General features: G+C 42.4%; 1 protein-coding gene across 1 annotated transcript; it reads right to left on the minus strand.

The window, feature by feature from the left end:
- Nucleotides 1-383: 383 nt before the first annotated feature.
- Nucleotides 384-7,496, minus strand: nr2e1 (nuclear receptor subfamily 2, group E, member 1). Its single transcript, XM_062551250.1, has 9 exons — nucleotides 7,439-7,496; nucleotides 4,001-4,146; nucleotides 3,227-3,314; nucleotides 2,878-3,113; nucleotides 2,362-2,508; nucleotides 2,078-2,174; nucleotides 1,464-1,613; nucleotides 1,000-1,105; nucleotides 384-546 (listed from the first exon to the last, which is right to left on the minus strand). Exons 1-9 carry the CDS (start codon nucleotides 7,494-7,496, stop codon nucleotides 384-386), a joined length of 1,191 nt encoding a protein of 396 aa, XP_062407234.1.
- Between the last annotated feature and the right edge of the window lie 12,458 nt (nucleotides 7,497-19,954).

Here is a 19,954-nt window from a genome sequence, read left to right on the forward strand (position 1 = left end):
GTCGTTAAATACACTAAATTGATTGTACATTAAAGGAAACTCACAGGTCACTTCTCCAACAGTTCTGTTCACCAGTAATATTTGTCTTTTGATAAGAGAAAAGAAACTGGAAACAGACAAAAATAAGCATTTTTCATATACTTAAATAATCTAGCGGCAATATAATTAGCACATTACAGTGAACACAAAAATGCAACAGTTAACTCTACTTAACGAAAAATGATCTTTTAATTCCCTGTAATGGTAACTCAAAACATTTTAGCCTGTATCATGTCTCTCCGCTGCATCAAATCAAGACATGACGCAGGCTGTAAGGACAGTTGGACTGTTCGTGCTTTGCGTAATTAAGAGTTGGACGTCTTCGGCCGTCGTCGGCCATGAGCTCAGATGTCGCTGGATTTGTACATGTCTGATAGCAGTCGTGTGATAGGGACGTTCCCGATGGTCTTCTTGAAGAACACCTCCTCGATGGTAGACGGGCTGACCGAGCGCAAAGCAGGGAGGAGCAACAGGAGTTTCCCAAACCGGCAAGGCTGCGTGGGGTATCTGGGGGGTCAGAAGTAACAAGCTCTTTAACTCCACAGTATCAGCTTTAGGCGTCGACTCTACTTGGTACTGCAAATCCTTTTGCGTTCGCTAAACGTAGCCGCGGGGTCATGCACACACTCTTACTGCACACAAGACTCCATTATCCTTATGCTACCTGTTTAAATGCAGTTGGCATCTACCCAGGAATATAAAGACGGAACATTGTTTCAAAATGTAGTGCCTGTACGAGCTAGTACCACAGAACAAGTGATGTTCTAGCCTACAGTGATTCAGCAATGCACAGTGGAATGGGCTTAAATATATAAAAGCTAAATATTATTCCAGGATAACATTCAGTAAAAAAGTCAAATTAACTGCATTTGGTTACATGTGTGGCTGTACTAGATACACAACACAGCGGAATCTAATATCGTAAAAGCACAGTAAGTGCAACAAATGCACAAGACTTACCTGGTATGGATGTAACTATTAAGCGTCAGCTGCGCCTCGTCCTGAAGGGCCGCTATGGCACTACCGTTGCGGAAAGTCCTTATCTCCGCGTTACCTTGAGTGGGGACTAAACACGAAAGACAAAAAGAACATACTCTTAACAATTACGGAGGCTACACGGTAAAACGTGTGTGTGTGTGTGTGTGTGTGTGTGTGTGTGTGTGTGTGTGTGTGTGTGTGTGTGTGTGTGTGTGTGTGTGTGTGTGTGTGTGTGTGTGTGTGTGTGTGTGTGTAAACCTAAACTAAAGTAGCAGAGAGTGCACGCATGCACATCCAACTTAAACAGGTGCAAGGTAAAAAGGAAGTCGAAAAAAGTACCCGCACACTGAAACGTTGTGTTTTAAAATCACTTCGGGAGCAGCAGCAACAGTGTGTGGGTACTTTTTTCTATTCTTAAACCTACACTAACCAACATTTGAACTTACCGGCTTTAAATGTCACAATGCACTTGAGACAGGCAAATTCAGTCGCGTCTAGCCGCAACTGTCTGAAGCGTGTGACCACCTCCTGAAGGGCCTGGATCTCGGCGATGATCTTATTGAGCCGCTGTGACTCGGTATTTTCCGTAGTCATACCTGCACGAATAACACAAATACTCCGTCAGTCGACAAGGCAATATGAAGAGGAAGGAAATGATCAGGAGATTGTGGAAATAGTGTTTAGGAGCAGGCTATATTAATTCCCTCATTACAAATTAAACGTATAAATGACTTTTGGTTAGGTAGATAATAATACGATTGTCGTTTTAAAATAGCCCACACAACCAAATCATATAAAGTTTAGATACAATTATTAAACGTGATTAAAACTCAAAGTTTAACAATGAAAGTGTGTGCAACAGGTTGTTGGAATGCTGACAATCAGGCTATTGTCACCGCCATGTGGTTGTCAACTACGATCCTCACAATTTGTGTGTGTGTGCTGCAGCAAGCAGAGCGAGGCCTGTATATGCCTTTGGGGGTGGGCAGCAGTTAATTAGGTGTAATCCAGATCACCAATCAACGACGTGCATTTAGGCGATCAGGTTTAGGCAACTCACCAGACACTGCCAACAGGGTGCTGGAATCCACCGGGATCGCCCATTGTGCAATGCCCAGAACAAATAGTTCTCTCCACGCGTCCTCTAAGAGGATCAACTGTAAAACAGATTAGAAACGGCCCATCAGCAATAGCAAGATTATTTTCTGTTCAAATCATTTTTGGGGTTAATATATTACTTATCCCATACACATTTGTTTTATGACATTTTCTGCAGTTACGTTTTTAAGTTTCATCATCAAAGATTGAGGAAGAGAATGCCACAGGTCGCCGCCGTGTTCTCACCTGGTCCGGTAATGGCAGCGTTGAAAAGGCCGGGACACTCTTGGCCCACTTGATGCTCATGAATAGGAGACGTGCTGCCGACTCGCACACCGACTCAGTCGCGACCTCATACAGGTACATTGGCGTGCCGCTGACTTCGTGAGGATACTGCAATTATAAAATGTTTCTAATAAATAACAGTTGTTTGAAATAAATGTATAGGCATATGCGTAAATGTCTATAATTGATTAAAAGTTAGTCTATCGCTGATCAGTTAAGTTTAGTTCATTTTATTAGTAGACTCAGGGCCCATTCATTAAAAAATAATATAAAACAGCATTTACGTGCAGCATCAAATAACAACATAAAACACATAGGCATGGCACTTAACAAACATACTTTTCTGTTTGGATTACGTCTTACTATGGTGACTGATACCGTGCACTAAATATATCATCTATGCTTTATGAGCATCATGATCATACCTTGTAGCTGTCTATTGCAATGATAAAACTCGTCATGGGACTGTAAGCCTACCTTGGGTGTTGGCTGCGCTAGTCCCACGATGGTTTGTCTCTCTGGCGTGCTGGAGACTGCGCTCATCTCCAGGTTGTGTGGCTCGATCTGCGTGACCGTGGTGAAGAACGGCGGGCCCGGTATGGAGGAGGGCGGGAAATGAGCTGAGGATCCGTTGACCTCTTTGTGGCCCCTGAAGTAGAGTGCAACCTGCTTCCGGATGGTTGATGTCCTGGGACCTCTTTCATGTTGCACGGCTGAACATTGACAAGGAGACGCAATGCAATTAGGCAGTGTACATTGAAACCATCATATTAAAGCAATGGGGTTTTTATATGCTGTCATTTCTAAGTTACAAATTGAAATTTACCATCTTTATTCATGTTTACTTCAAGACACTTTTTCAAACGGCACGCTCTGCACTGGTTTCTGTGCGTTTTGTCCACTGGACATCCCCCCTGCAGAGGAGAAGAGAAATAGAAGAGGGCAAAAATAAATGAAATGGTCTTAAAGGGTCTCTTTTGCAGTGGCCCTCTCCGGGTTACTTGCTCGCTCCCCCCGCCCCCCCCCCCCAACACACACACACACACACACACACACACACACACGCTCGCACCGTATGTGTGTGTGTGTGTGTGTGTGTGTGTGTGTGTGTGTGTGTGTGTGTGTGTGTGTGTGTGTGTGTGTGTGTGTGTGTGTGTGTGTGTGTGTGTGTGTGTGTGTGTGTGTGTGTGTGTGTGTGTGAGTGTGTGTGTGACAGAGAGATGTCCTCCATCATTATCCCGGAGGGACGCCACTCCTCCGGTGAAGGATCAGGTTATAATCATGGTCATTGACTGGATCCCCTGCCGTTTAGCCAATCGTCTCATACCCACCCACCTCCATCTAAATCCACGCGTTTCGAGCCGGTGAGTTAGATTGGATTACATCCAGCGAACGGGGCGAAGAGCCCTCAGGCTTCCCACAGGGGAGGCGCGCTCCTCTACATTTTTAGGGATTATCTCTCGATTACAATTTTCAGGGGGAACTTAACCCCAATTCGACCTTAAACCGAGCGGGTGTGTTATGAGAGCAAATTAAAAGAGCCTGAATGAACGTTTGCGTTAAGGTAAGGTGTTTTAGAAGGACGTCTTTGCTCACTCACCTGCGTGCCGGACTTGCAAACGTATGTCCTGTTCCTGCGAATACTCCTCTTGAAAAATCCCGAACATCCATCGCAGGCGTAAACGCCATAGTGCTTACCAGAGCTCCTGTCACCACACACTTTGCAGGGGATGTCCAAGATTCGACCTTTTCAAATACAAAGCAGAAACTGGTCATTGCATGTTCTCACTGTAAATTGCATTTGATCATTTATATGCATCGTTCCACTGGACATTGTTAACAAGCATCACGGCTCTGTATAAAAGTGTACAAGCTGTTGGGATAATTACACCCTGACATGAATTTAAATGCCAAGAAAAACTCTAAACAACTGATTTGGTTAATTACGTCATCCTCTGGTGCTGGCCGAGTCCATTAAAAAGTTTAGAAAATCCGTTTAGAACACCCTCGCTTTGCCCCTCCCCTTTTGCTGTAATGAACCGAACCCACACACACACAGACACACACATTCTCTCTCTCTCTCACACACACACACACACACACACACACACACACAGATCTGCAACAAAAGACAATTTTTCCCCTAATAAGACTACCCATGGGAATGCGTGCATTGACAGCGCACTAGGGTGGGAAGCGTCATATTCGAAGGTCCCTCTAAGACAATGTTCGGTGGACGCACACAATGGCGACATTAGGGAAAGTGTTAACTTAATGATTTCACCCATTGAATCTCGTCTGACTGGCCCTAGTCTCGACAAGCTGCCAACTCCGCTTCATAATGGACCTCGACAGCTGCTTTCTTCGCGCGGTCTATAGGCTCGCGGATTAGGGAGTGACACGGCAGCGCGAATAAAGCGCACCAGCGCGTCTCACAGAAGCAGATGAAGAGTATGCAAATTAGTCCAGAGTAAATGAAAATTGTGATTTTTCTCCTCCTACTTTCCCTTCGCCTGCTGTATGAAAAGTTTCCCCCCCTTTTTTCCTGTATTTAAATCCGTTCATAGACGTATATTTGCATGTATATAAGGAAAGTCGTTTAGAGGAACGGCTATGTAATTACGCTGACACTCTGACACCTGCCTATTCAGTCACCATTGACCCGTCAAAAAAGGTAGCATGGGAATTCGGATATGCTCCGGTAACTGCAGCATGACAAAAGGGAAAAAAGAGAAAAATAACGATTTTAGACTGACGGTACTGACTTCAAGCCCGTAGGCTGTTAGGTGGAAGGCTTTATTATTCGAAGCGTTTCTTACTGAAAAAGTTAACTGCGCAGGACATTAGATTATAATTATCTGGACTTTCTTAACGCCTCTTAAAACTAACGTTAGATTGCATGCCACCACTACAGCTTGAAAATGTTTGCTAATTCACTAAAATATTAGGCTATTGCAACAATAAGGTGAATATTTGTATAGTGTTTGTGCAAACTTCTACAAAGTGTACAATTAATTAAGAAGAGCTATTTGTTGTAATTAAAGAAGTAGGCCTAGCATATTTCACAGTAAATTTAAATGCATTTACGTTTTATTATTACTATAGCCTATGACAAAATTGATCCATTTGAATCGGGGAGATCACAATGAAATCTACAAATTCCTTTAAATGATGTTCCAGAAAACATTGTTGGCGTAAAGCGAATTAATCATGTCGGTCATCGAAATTATGGCAATATCTCTGTAACAATTTGATGTTTAAAAATGACTTGACACACGCCAGTTTTAAAAGCTGATTTTGTTCGGACCCCCTCCCCTTACATTTTCATGTAATATGAAATTTGAATTATATGAGTCTTTAAAACTTAACAAATTAAAACGTTGTTTTAATTTTAAAATTAAAAGTGCGTCATTATTATTAATAGGGCAGGCTACTGATTAATGAACAAATTAGTCGACTACCACATCCAAACTATAATGTCATTATTGGAACATGCCATCATAATTGATTGATATGGCAGGCAACTCTAAGGGATTAAAAATGGTGGCACCAAATCTAATGCAGGTTTGGTTTAACGCAGTGTACGTGGAGAAACTAAGGTGGAGGATCTAGTGTCGCTCATTGTTCCCCCTAATTGCTTAAAAATATATGGCATATATCATTACTGTAATTACCGTCAGCCGCGCTGGCTGTCGGGAGGTCAGCTAAGGTTGGAGACAGCGGCCTGCCCGACTGGACTCGGAGGCCACCCAGACCGCTGTGCACCTACCTGCCCTCTATGGGCCGGTTCAGTGGGAGATGAACATGAATCTGTGATGAATATGTTAGTATATTAGTACTGTTTTATTCAATGAATCGACGGATCACATTCAGAGAGTTGCAGTGGGGTCTCGAGGGTTGCACGGCTGATGTTAATAGGCCTATGCTGCAGTCTGTAGACCGTTTATGTAGTTTAGAAGAGTTAGTTGTTTGACAGCATTAAAAGACCATTTAAAGTATAGACTATATTAAATGATAGTGTTTATCAATCTGTGTGATATAAATTAATTTGTACATTATTCATTACATGCAGTTGTTTAGCCTTTTTGGTCGTTAAGTTCACTATAATGAGTGGCATGTGGGTCATAGGTTACTGGCAAACATTCACAGTTAAGGCGTTACAATACTGATCAATAATATTTTGTAATACACATAATATCCATGTCTTTGCAAATTTAAATGGATGCACATGTACGTAATATATGTCTGCACCAATCCGAAGCCATTTGTGTTAACAGTAACATCCGAACCCCTCTGCCATTTGACACATTTCCTAACTGAAAATAAAATCATTTCGATATGACACAGACCAATATTCAAAAATCAACGCGTTCTTCGGCTTCTGTCACTGACACCCTGACTCTTGTCTGTCTACTTCTTTCCCGAATGCATTTGTTGATAACACATGAGCAGACTGATGCAGCAACAGGTGTAGGCTACTGGCAGTGCGTGCCTTATGATTACCAAGGGTCATCTGATTCATGTTCAGACATATTCGACGCATGCACTCCGGCTGGACCATTACGCTAACAATTTCCTGTTATGCACTGTACGAGTTCATGATGATTCTTCTCAGCGTTAAAATGCCGTTTGAGTATTATCGGTTAGCCACAATTGAAGGACACGTGGAATTAGGGGACACATCTACATGTGGAATTAGCGCGTGTGTATGTGCGCATGAGAGTGTTTGTTTTAGTGCTTGTGTGTATTTTCCATGTGCATGTGTTTGTAGCATCAGTGACTGTCTAGAATTTACAAATCTGCTTGACATAACAGAGTGTGTGTAGCCGGGCTCAAGTTTTTTCTCTTTCTCTCTCTGTGTGTCAGGCGATGCGTGGGAAAATGGATAGGGAATTATGATCATAATTAGTACCCTCAACTTGAATATGCAAATCGAACCAGTCTCGGAACGAAAATTATGTAAATTGAAAGAATACGTTCTACTGGCAAGTTTAAAGTTTGGAGTGGAAAGTTTGGATGTGTGAAAAAGGGCACTTACTTGATTTGACATTCAGAATGTCCAAGCAGCCACTTGTTGAAGCGGCGGGCTTACTCATCGTAAACGCTTATGCTGTCGCCGAAGAGAAGAGAACAGCCGACGCCAATGTGTAGAGCGAAAAAATAAAAATAAAAAGTCTGTTTCACTGTAGACCTACCAAACTTCTGTTTGAGTCCTTTTTTATTCCCTTGAGAAGTTGAAATCCGTTCTTTTGAAATTCAGGGTCACGCAGCTCTATAAGGACTGTCACCTAGTCCAAGTGTGCGTTATCTGTGTTCTTTCTCGCCTGGCTTGGTCCCTGATGGATTAAATGCGTGTCATAAAAAATCCAGTCCGGAGTGTGTTTCTGTCGCCTTGGAGAATTTTCTGACGGGAGACAAAAGTGGACGCAGTGGGCGTAGAGCGGTACCCTACCCGGTAGCAGAAATCACGACGCCCGGGGCGAGAGCTGTGGTATCCACAGGTGCAACAGCGAGAGGACTGAAGTTGGCGAAAACTACCGGAACTGCGCGAGCACTGGAGCTCGAGCGCACGGGCGACACGGTAGCTTTAGCCTGGAGGATACGGTCCCAACACGGAAATCAAACAGGTGGCGAGTCAGTCATTTCTCCAGCTCGACGCGTTGGTGACTTTGTGATGTGTGCCGTCAGATTTGGATTTTTTTGTACAGCGTGTATAGGAAGCGCAAGGAAAGGAGGAGGAAGGAGGGGAGGGAGGGAGAGAGGGAGGAGAACCCGACTTCTTTGCCCACTTAGCTTTTTCCCTGCCTTCTACTCCAATGCCTGCTCAGGAATGACGTCACCCCGCTCAGAGGTCCAGAGGCAAGTGAATTCTCCAAAGGCTCGCGGATAATTGAAAAGAAGCAGAAAGGAGGAAAAAACAGAGAATCTCCGTCAAATTAATACACAAATCAGACATTTAGACATAAAATCTGTCTAATTTCACTGAACCGCAAGCTACATTTTTATTCCCTCTGGGGAAAAGCTTAGTGTGTTTGGTTTTCATGGTTTCACACTATGTAGGCCTACCTCGGAAAGGAACAACAGAATTAACTGTTGATTCTGATCGTTACTGAGGTGACCAAATGTGGTAGAAATAAATTGGAAGCGGGTTGATATTTTCTCCACCAATTCCTTAGACTGCTATAGCGTTTACCGCGCGTCTGTTTCCACCTGTTGAGCGCTGACTGGATTTGCCAGACGTCTTTTTAGGGGAGTTATATCCTTTCAGGTTAAAAGAGCTAAAGCTTTCAGTATTGCCCAAGTTGTTTTTGTCCACCTGGAGTTGTTGGGTCGAAATGACATCCCAAGGGACACGAGGGATGGTGTTATAGCGCTCACGCGACTCTGGTCAATCTAGGTCGGTGTGTGATTTGCGAGAGAGACTGCGCGCGACAATGAACGCTTCTGGGGAACAGCTGCGTTTGCTTTGGAATAGCCTGTTTACCTGAAGTGCGCATCGGTGCTTGAAATGGGATGCAAATGTAAAGAAAATTATAATGTACTAATTTCAAATCACTCTTAGTGTGACACGAGTGATTATCTTTAACAAACGTCAAAGTTGATTGGACGAGAAAAGCTTTTTTTTATGCATCAGTGCCAAGCAACCTCTGATTCCGCGGGTCACGTCGGTGTCCCGCTCGGTAGATGTCGCGGTCCTGCATTGCGCTAATTGCCCCTCAGCACACACACATTGTCTCGACACCTCCGGTCAACGTGTGCGCGCTGACGCGAAAAAAAAGGAGCGCACGCTGTCGCCGGCTCGTCGCAGGATGGGCACCGGACTCGCTGGGCCAGAACGCTGCCCATGCCCCCGTTGTGAGCACCCGCTGACATCCTGACCTTAACAGCTTGGCGTGTTTTCGCCCACGGTTGAAAAAAAAATCCATATTTTGCCTTTAATTATGGACATTCCCACGCTCGAGACCGGCCCTATGGACGTTCAAAGTGTCGATTTAAACGGCTCGGCCTGGCTACAAGGGCGTAGCTAATTGCAATTAGTCATTGTCATGTCCTCCTTTTAGACGGTTTCACTACGTGCTCTTTAGTTAAATTAGGCTTTTTGACAGGTGAATGACTACATATTGAAATCTCTCTCTCTCTCTCTCTCTCTCTCTCTGTATGTCTGTGTGAGCATGCCTAGGTGGATGATAGCAATACATAGCCTATTGCTTACCTAAATGCAACAACACAAAATATCAAGTAGCCTTACGTTAGGTCAACAGTGGTCCATATTAACACAGCGTTACTATTTTCAAAGATGGACCATGGCTCCTTCAAGAGGAGTTTTTAGAGAGAAATTAAATTTATAACAAATGTATCACACAGGTGTGCGTGTGTCTGTGTATATGTGTGTATCGGTGGGTGAGCGTAATAGATAGAGAGAGAGAGTGAGGGGTAACCCATGTGAATTGGGCAAGAAAGGGAGAGAGGGAAAGAGAGGGGCGGGGTGGTCCGTGTGTGTTAATCTTCTTAACTCTTTCTAATCCCGTCATTCATCGATAGTCTTTGCGCAAACATAACCAACATCATGGTTGGCTCGGCCGCTTGCTTTCACTTTTTGTGCGAGTGACTCTCTGCTCAATAACAGTCAATGAAAAACTACTAACAAAGACCCGTCGGATTGTGTATCTGCTTGTTGGCTTGACGAAATCAGTATGCAACTACTTACACAGTCCTTAAAGTTGAGTGGCAAACTGTTCCAACTCGAACCAGTCGCCAGTAGCTACGGACTGACATCACTAAGCGCGGGGATACAGCACGGTGGCGGTAAAGGAGGGGGAAATACGTTTTTAAGACAATTTTAATATTAGCCAAGAGCATTTTCGCTATATATTTATTCACCCATTTCGGACTCGACAGAGACCAATCTTTTAAAATATGTTTTAATACGATTCATAAAATTGAACCCCATCCCCAAATTCAAGAAATGTTGTGTCGTTATGTCCTCAAAAAGGTTAATAATGATATACAATTTTATACAAGGCAAATAACGTATGGTAGCCTACGTTACAATGGCATCTGGTTGTAAGAGGTAGTTTAGCCTTTCAGGTAAATATTTCAGTACCGTGGACAGTGCTTTTAGGAACATTTCTTTTCCTTTTTTTCTGAAAGGCAGATAGGTAGCTGTAGTCTTATTTCAATGCAATGGAACGTCGTGTGCCTGCCTGTTCTGAATGATGTTATAAGGGAGAGCCTCATGACAGCTATCCAGCTCGCCCTCTTCTCTTTGAGTGAGTCTAGTGTGTCCATGTGTGTAATCTCAGTATTAGTGTGAGTAGGCTACATACCCATACCCTGGCTGGTTCACTGTCTCAATGCTGATTGTGTTGCACTCTCTCTATAGGCATCAAGAAGAGTGTGTTTGTAACCAAGCTAAACTAACTTGTTTTTGTATCCTGAATAGTTGTGGTACATTTCTGCTATTGTGTGACTGCTATAGCTATTGTGTTTTCTGTTTCACTGTTTAGCGTACTGTTTATCGTGGGAGCACTGGAAAGTATTTGCTCACCATTAATATTTAGAAGTGGGATATAATGACAATAACAATTACTTTTTTTGTATGTTTTATTATTATATTTTGTGTTCAGCCCTGTCTATTGGTAATGGTCGCTGAAGAGAATGACAGCCGTTATCACAGCTATTTATGAGTTATCAAGTGCACACACACACACACACACACACACACACACACACACACACACACACACACACACACACAAACACACATACACAGGTAAACAGACACACACAGACTCATATACACATGTGCACATACACACGTGTGGATTCACTAACTCACTGACTTACTCACAGACTCTGTTTCACGCAGATTTACACTCTTGCGCACACACGCTCACACGCACTCACACACACACACACACACACACACACACACACACACACCTGTGACATTGTCCCCCGACCCCCTCTAGCCTCACAGACCCCCCCCCCCCCTCAACATCACACATGGCCCACCCAAGATTGAGAGACAAGGACCGCGTATGAGAGAGAGAGAGAAAGAGCAAGTGAGCACGAAAGAGAGAGGGAGAGTTGAGAGAGAGAGAGAGAGAGAGAGAAAGAGGAGGCAAGAGCAAAGAGGGAGGAAGAAAAAAAAAAAAGAAAGCGAGCCTAAAGAAACCAGCCTAACCTATCCCAACCCAGGGCCCAACCCAAAACCCAACCCTCGTCCAGAAAAAAAAAAAAAAACCCAGACCCCCAGACCCCCAGACCCCCAGACCCCTAACCCTACCCTTCTTCCACCCTCGAAAACGACGAGGCTCAGGCTCTGCACCACTCACGGACGCTCCTCTGACAAATCTATTTGGGGCAAATTGTCAGTGAGAACCTTCCGCCTGAGCTGGCCTGGACAAAACTGGTTGTTGGAGGGCGGCTAAATCCCGAGGCATGAGGGGCCGAGGGGGACAATGGGCCGCGAATGTGTTGATGTGCTGGCAGAGTCTTGGGCCTGACAATGGGCGGATTAATTGGTGCCTTGGCTGACTGATTTGAGATGGCTCCGCTCGGCTCCTCACCGCGGGGTGGCCCATTGTCCCCAGCCTGATTCCCACTTTCCACTAAGTCCAAACAAAAGTCAATTTCTTTCTCAAGGGGACGGGACAGAGAGAGAGAGAGAGGGAGAGGGAGAGAGAGAGAGAGGGAGAGAGAGAGAGAGAGGTTAGTGAGTGGGGATGGAGAGCGGGACATGAGAGGAAGAGAGAGAGAGAGAGAGAGAGAGGAGAGAGAGAAAGAGAGGTTGGTGAGAGGGGATGGAGAGAGGTACACAAGAGGAAGAGAAAGAGAGATAAAGTTATAGGCGACGCTGTTGCGTTTTTGGCCTTCTTCTGGGACGTCTCTGCGAGTGTGTTGTTGCTGCTGCTGCCGGTGGTGCTGCAGATGTGATGGTCCAGATGTGTGCTGGTGAGGTGCCGTGCGTTGGAGCGCGCTCAGTAGAGCGGAGCTCCAACAGGCACATTGACACTTGTGGAGCTCCAAGTGTTGCACTTGCTCTCTTTTTCTGTCTCTCTCATTCTTCATCTCCGTTTCTCTCTCGCTCTATCTCTCTCTAGCTATCATCTATCTCTGTCTTTATCCATTTATTTATCTCTCTATCTATCTATCCATCTCTTTCGGTCTCTGATCGTTTGTCCAGTGTTTTGTCTTCTCTCAATGATATCTCCCCCTTCTCTTTCTTCGTCTTTCTCTTAATCTTTTTTTTTTATTTCTCACTCTGTATTTTCTTCACATTCTCTCTTTTCACCCTTTCTCTCTCTCTCTCTCTCTCTCTCTCTCTCTCTCTCTCTCTCTCTGTCAAGTTCACTGTCTGGTTCTAGGTCACTTCTTCCCTCACCCGTTCTCATTTATATTAAAATATGGTGGATGCCATCATGCCGTTGCTCTGAAATTGGTCTGATGTGGGTGTCCCCCCACCCCCGTCGGCTCCCTGGAGATAGTTCCCCTTGTCTCTCTCTCTCTCTCTCTCTCATTCTCCTCTCTCTCTTTCTCTTTCTCTCTATCTCTCGCTCTCCTTGTCTTCTCATTCTCATTCTTGTCTTCTCGTTCTCTGTTTTGAAAAGCCTTGTTAACAAATTATGACAGCTGGCTAAAGAAGCTTTGCCCGTTCACACCGATAGGACAAACAATTGAGGAGGTGGGGGTGGGGGGGTGTGGGGGGAAGCAAATGATGGCTTTTATCTTAAGCAGAGGAAAAGAAAGTTGATTCTCTTTTAGTGGATTAGCTGATTTTCCGGCACTGAAACCGTTTAGGTTCCATGTGACAAAAAGACTTTCCACTCCTGTTTACACTGTCAAAGTTTTTCAGGGTTTTTTCCCCCCTTTTTTCCACAGGAAATTAGTGCACAGGAACTCATGTGTGCTGGGTTTCCTTATGTTAAAATTTACCTTCAAATTATATTTCACTTTTGCTATGACAGAGAAAATAACTCAATGTTGATCTGTGCATAATTAAAATGCATATAGGAATGAACAGAAAGAAATGTGCACAGTTTAGTCTTTGCATGCCTAAAACTAATGCCTACAACTAATATTTACATGCACTGCACATTTTATTCATAATATTTTGTATTTCAGACTGACCAGCCAACATCATACAATTAATTTAGTAATTAAGTGCTTCATTAATAAGAGTGGGCATTAGTTCTATAGTGTATGGGATATTTTCCATATGAATGATTAAAGACACCTCTGGGACAAATGCCATTTAGTTTTTTCCTCACTTTAAAAAAAAAAGAAAAAAAAAGTTTGCTATCTTCTGATTGCCTCCTGTAAGTAATACCACAAAAAAAAAAAAAAAATCACGATCAAGATTAACTGACTCAAATATGAATTTTATATATCATTACAAATGTAACGTCCATTACAAAATGATCAGTGAGAATGTCCAGCTGTGGGCCAGTGACCCATGTTCGATCCCTCCCTCTCTTTATAGCCTTTGTGAGGAAGGCCTTCTTGCTTATTCATAATGCACAATTTCAACGTGTTTTGTGTGGTAGAATTTCATTCAGAGGCCTTGCAAACCTATAAGCAAAAGTGTGGAGTAAAAAAAAGCAGTGTTGTAATTTGGCTGTCTGTTGAACGACCTCCTCTGTATGAAATTGATTCTTAAAATGCCTCAATATCCCATCAAAAATGACTTATATTGAATTATGTTATATTTGTTTACACTTTCTACTTGTATGTCCTATAAGTCACAAGTAGGCACGTCGTATATTTTACTGATATTCAGCTCTGTTAATCTGACACATTACTTTTAATTCCCTTCTGGAATTTTGAATTATTTGAACAATTTACTCAGACAGATCCTTCTTATAATAATGTCAAAAAAATGTAATTGAATTGCTGAAAGAAGTTGCCAAACTGCCATTTCTTTAACTAGAACACAATGTAGCCTACAGTATCTGAGATTGAGCCTTTAATTCTCATACAAACTCATGCAGTGATAAACTGATAAAAGCTCAGAACTTACAAGCAGTGTTTCTATGCTGTTGCTGCTGCTGGTAGAACTGTTGGGTAAACTGAGGCGTACATATATATTTATGCAGTGATAATTTAATTACTTTTAAAGTCTCTCAACTGATTGTATTGAGTTTTATTTGTGTGATAAATTGTAGTGGTTGTTGAGCTTAGTAGTGTGCTTTTAATGGTAAAAAAACTATTTTATCTGATGCGACATTTGTTTTTATTTGTGATAATGTATAAATGTAATGTGTGTACATACACACACACACACACACACACACACACACACACACACACACACACACACACACACACACACACACGCAAACACACACACACTCACACATTACATTTCTCACACACACACACACACACACACACACACACACACACACACACACACACACACACACACACACACACACACACACACACACATATATATACATTCTGCTCTGGAAAAATAATAAGACACTGCACATTTCGCAGATGTCATCCTATGGTTGTTGCTGATATTCGAATGACTGACGGTCATATTGAAAATTGCAGTCGTCTCTTAATTTTGAATATGACCATCAACTCATTTGAATGTCACTCAGTAACCGTAGGATGACATCGGGAAAAACATGTGCAGTGTCTCTTCATTTTTTCCAGAGATGTATATGTATGTATGTACAGTATGTACATGAAATATTATTTTTCTATATTAATTTCAGTGAATCATTCAGCAGATGAATAGGTCTGTGACACACACAAATATATTTGATATATATATATATTTATTTTTTGGAGAGATTTTATTATCATTATAAGTTTATATAAAACATGCTAGGCAACCATCTGTTGATATGATTCCTGCTGGTATATGTGAAGTAGATTTTATATAAACATTATAACTTGTGTCCTTTGGCAGACAATCATGAGAAATGTCATCTGCTTTACTGTTGTAGTCTAATGACTGTGGAATGTCCTGGAATTTCTAATGTCAATATATAATGTCCACAGAGTATTGTGAGTAAGTTGCTGTTTGCAGAAAATAATATAATCATATGATTGATCTGAAAGTTATCTCAGTGTTTTCATTTTTTTTTTTTTTTGCAAAGACATTATAGATATGTTGCAGATCTGCTACAGAGATTGTATGAATATTTTTTTATTCATTCGTTTTTTAAAGCCAAACATGACAAAGTAGATTTGCCCTGTGGTATATTTACATAATATGTCCTGACAGGCAATATTCATAAAGATGGGATGAAAGAAGCTTGTGATGAAGCTCGTGGAATTGCTTATATTTCTGTCATTTCTCACTAACCCCAATAGCCCGCATATGCTGTTAATAGGAGTTGTCTGTGGATGGATTCTCCGGCATGAAAACGAAATGATACCGAGATTAGACACAGTTAAGAGATGACAGATGGAAAATGAATAGCGAATAGTGTCTTTATGATTGTATGACGTTGACCTTTTCAGCCTGTGGGAAGATCACTCCCTGCTCATTATAGATGAAGGGCTTAATTTTTGGTTTTGGGGTGGTGGTGGTGGTGGTGGTGGTGGTGGTGGTGGGAGGGCGGGAGGGTTGGGGTACCAGCGGGGGTGGGAGGTGGGGTGCTAGACGGGAGGTGTATGGGCTGCGGGGGGGCAAGGGGGTCCACTCAGACCTCCCCGAAAAATCAAAACAACATATGATGTCATGGCTCTTTTCTGTGATGAGGAAAATCAGGCCTCAGCGTTTGATTGAAAAAAAAAAAGCCATACTGCATTTCTTTTATTTTCTTTTTTTTAATTTTCTTTTTATATTCACCTGCAGGGCTTTCATAGATTTAAAAGAGAGGGATTGTTGCATTGTCAGTGTTTTGTCTGTTTACCACTCAGACCTTAGTTGACATAACAAAATGGCCTATATTATGCAAACATGACAATACTCTCTATGCATGCACCTGAAAATAGTTCATTTGCACTGCTGTTGAATTTCTGCAAATCCTTCAAACAGCACCGTCTGAAACATTCCCTCAGATTGCTCATTGACAAAACGACACAAAGACAAGAACCTCAAACATCTGTTCCCACCTCACATTTACTTCAACCGGTCTGCAGAGAGGAGAGAGAAACAGAGATGAGAGAAAGAGAGGCAGAGAAAGAAGAGGGAGAGAAAGAGGGAGAGAGAGAGTCGCTAGAGAGGGCTAGCCCGGGCAAAAGAAGGGACACAAACGCTTATTTAAAAGACTTTCCTTTATTGGAACATGTGCAGGCAGTTCGGACACAAAGGCCTTAAATAGGATATTTTCTGTTCCCCATAGTAGCTTTCCCTTTTAAGTGCCGAGTCTCGGAGAGAAAAAAAAAAAGTAAGTTTACAACTCCTCGCACAATAGGGCTCTTCACTTTCAGGTTCCAGGGACCCGCGCTGACCTGGGAAAGTTAATTAGGAGCCCGACAAAGGCCCAAGTCCGTGCAGAATGCCTCGCCTCTGCTCCAGCCAAAGATGTCATCCATTAATTAGGGAAATCTTTAAGGTGGACGTATTGAATTTACAGAAAGGCGGCCGTTTGGGCGGGCCAGGAGGGACTTTTTTTTGATCAGGCCCCCCTCGCCCCAGACAATAGGCTCTACGGGGTGAAGGGAGGGATAACGAAGGGAGCGGAGGAGGAGGAGGACGACGAGGACGAGGGGATTGGTTGATTGGATGATGAAGATGAATAAGAAGAAGAAGAGGAAGAAGGTGAAGGAGAGGAAGAAGAGAGGGAGAGGAGGGGAAAAAGAAGAGAATGAGTAGGAGGAGAGGAAAAAAGGGGGAGGGAGAGAGAGAGACGTATGTGTTTCAGTGGGTGGGAGTTTGCGTGAGGCTGAGAGAGAGAGAAGCAGGGGGTTTTCTGGAGAGGTGTGTGTGTGTGTGGGGGGGGGGGGGGCATAGTTTTGCAATGATGTCATACTAAGGCAACCTGGGGTCTTGGGAAGAGAAGTGGATTGGGTGTGTGTGTGTGTGTGTGTGTTTGGGGGTAGTCATGAAGGGGACCACTCAAAGTTAACATCACTGCATCTGGGCTACTGACTAAGAATGGTCTCGTTCTTTCACTCTCCCTCTCCCTTTCTCTTCTCCCTCTCTTTCTCTTATCCTGTAATACTGTGTGTGACACACACACACACACACACAAACACAGTGACAGTGTTACATTTGATATTTACCTAACTATATAAGCTTGTAAATAAAACTGGGTGGGCATGTATGTGCATGTTTTTGTTTATTCATGTCTTTATTTGTGTGTGTGTGTGTGTGTGTGTGCGCGCGCACGCGCGCACCTGCATACGTGCATTGTATGTATGTGTATGTGTATATACTGTATGTGTATGTGTATATGTGTATGTTGTGTGTGTGTGTGTGTGTGTGTGTGTGTGTGTGTGTGTGTGTGTGTGTGTGTGTGTGTGTGTGTGTGTGTGTGTGTGTGTGTGTGTGTGTGTGTGTGTGTGTGTGTGTGTGTGTGTGTGTGACTGTATATGACTCTTTCTCTCTCTTTGTGTGTGTGTGTGTAGTGGTACATAGGGCAGGGCATTTCTGGGTGGATTAATTACCTCCCCTTTGGCTGCAACAATGTAACATTCACTCCCGTAATTGGATTTTGAAGTTGTTTGTCTTGCATTGATATTCAAATATTTGTCATCAGACCTGGGCCACTGGGCAACAAAACCGCCATGAATACTCACAGTCATCAAGACAGTGCAGTGGTAGTAGCTTTAATTGTCTTCTGGCCAATGTGTCTGCCTTTACCATGTGCTTCTTCCTCATCTCAATGGGACTCAATGTGGACTGTCAGCAAGGGAAGGGTTAAAGGCTGAACAAAGAGTGCCAATGGATATATCATTTATTGTGTTTATGAGTCCTGAAGTGCCTTGGAGAGAGACGGAAAGACAGACTGAGAGAGAGAAAGAGAGAGTGTGAGTGTGTTTGTGTGTGTGTGTGTGTGTGTGTGTGTGCGTGTGTGTGTGGTAATGAACTGTTATTGCAAAGCAATCAGATTTCTGCAACATTAAATTAAAACTCTGCGGTCATCCTATCGACACTGCTGCCGAACTGAAGTGATACTCACACCTGTTAGCAATTTCGCCATGCTGCAACGTGCAACCCATAATCTAATTCCTCATAGCTTTGTGAATGTGAACAGTCTTGCAACAAACACAAGATTATCTCTCAGTTTATTTTGCCACTAATTTTAAATGACGACAATGAGTAAAGTGTCTCATGCATAAACTAAAGCTTTCATGTGGCGTGCCATTGAGCGTTGAGCCAAACCACCAATGTTCACACTTAGGATGTTGTCGTAATGAATTACAAAATAGATTTGGCCCGATTATTGCATTGACTTCAACTCGACTTTAGACTTTGCACATTGTTTAAATGACGGCCATCTCTCTGAGGCTGCTTTGGCGGTGCTGCCCTGTGTTTCAAGTGTTTCATTTTTATATGCAGTATATTTTTTTTTTAATATATATACTGTATTTATATGTATGTATTGCTCAAATTGCTTACATTCTGAGATTGAATAGAAGCGTATTTAACCCTCACAAAGTGTTTGTCCTTTAATGATTCCTGTGAGTTGATTGTGTCATTAATTCCCCTGTTTAACTAGTCTGTGAAGGAAAAATGGGTCCATCTCACAGCTCCTTGCCTGCAGTGGCTGATAAACACTGGTTTGGACAGCCAGTGGCAATGACATACTGTATATATAGGCCATATATAATGTATGTGTGTAAGTAATATGTATAATGTATGTGTGCATGTATATACTGTATGTATGTATATGTACATACAAATTGTACAATGACAATATATGTATACACACACACATTGGTTAGTGTACATTTCAAGTGTAGAAAAAAGCTCAACTCTGTCAACTCTGTTATCATTTATCTGTGTAGTCCAACGACAGCATTGATGACAACATAGTTGACAATACCCATAATTTTATGGCTTAACTCCCATGCTAACCTCAAACTAGCTACAGCATGGCATGCATGAAACTTGAACTGTGTGAATTTTAATCACATTACTGTTTTATTTTTAATGAGCGAGACATTCACTCCAATTATCACAATAACAAAGTTGACAAAATAATGAATCAACTGTTGGTGTATCCTCAACATTATGTGCACATGAATGAGAGAAGCAGAAGCATTACATTCCTCTATGTCCGAAATATCCGAAAACAGAGAAAATGACATCTCTCTGTGCAGGCACCAAGAACATTGAGACAGATAAAAAGTTTTTTTTTTTTCAATACTGAAATTTCACATAACATAAAAAAAAAACATTATATGCAACTGATTTCATAACAGTCAATATATACCCCCCCCCTCAAAAAAAAAAAGATTGTTACACCTATACATGTTTATTCAGGTTGAATGTACTGTATGAATTAGTAGTCAGAGACCGTCAGTAACAAAGGATTTTTATCATTCTATGGATAAATTGTATGTAAAAATAATACAAACATTGTTATTGGTAATAGGTTGTCATACTTTGCATTAGGCTATTGTTAAAAAAACTGAC

Source organism: Sardina pilchardus, chromosome 12, assembly GCF_963854185.1.
Source record: "Sardina pilchardus chromosome 12, fSarPil1.1, whole genome shotgun sequence".
Taxonomy (NCBI): Eukaryota; Metazoa; Chordata; class Actinopteri; order Clupeiformes; family Clupeidae; genus Sardina; species Sardina pilchardus.

What these genes read in the sequence shown, in the direction of transcription:
- nr2e1 (XM_062551250.1), bottom strand. Translation starts at nt 7,496, where the DNA reads ATGAGTAAGCCCGCCGCTTCAACAAGTGGCTGCTTGGACATTCTGAAT. An exon ending in TTTGCAAGTCCGGCACGCAG is followed by an intron (nt 3,315 to 4,000) that starts GTGAGTGAGCAA and finishes TCTCCTCTGCAG; the next exon opens with GGGGGATGTCCAGTGGACAA. An exon ending in CATTGTGACATTTAAAGCCG is followed by an intron (nt 1,106 to 1,463) that starts GTAAGTTCAAAT and finishes TTTCGTGTTTAG; the next exon opens with TCCCCACTCAAGGTAACGCG.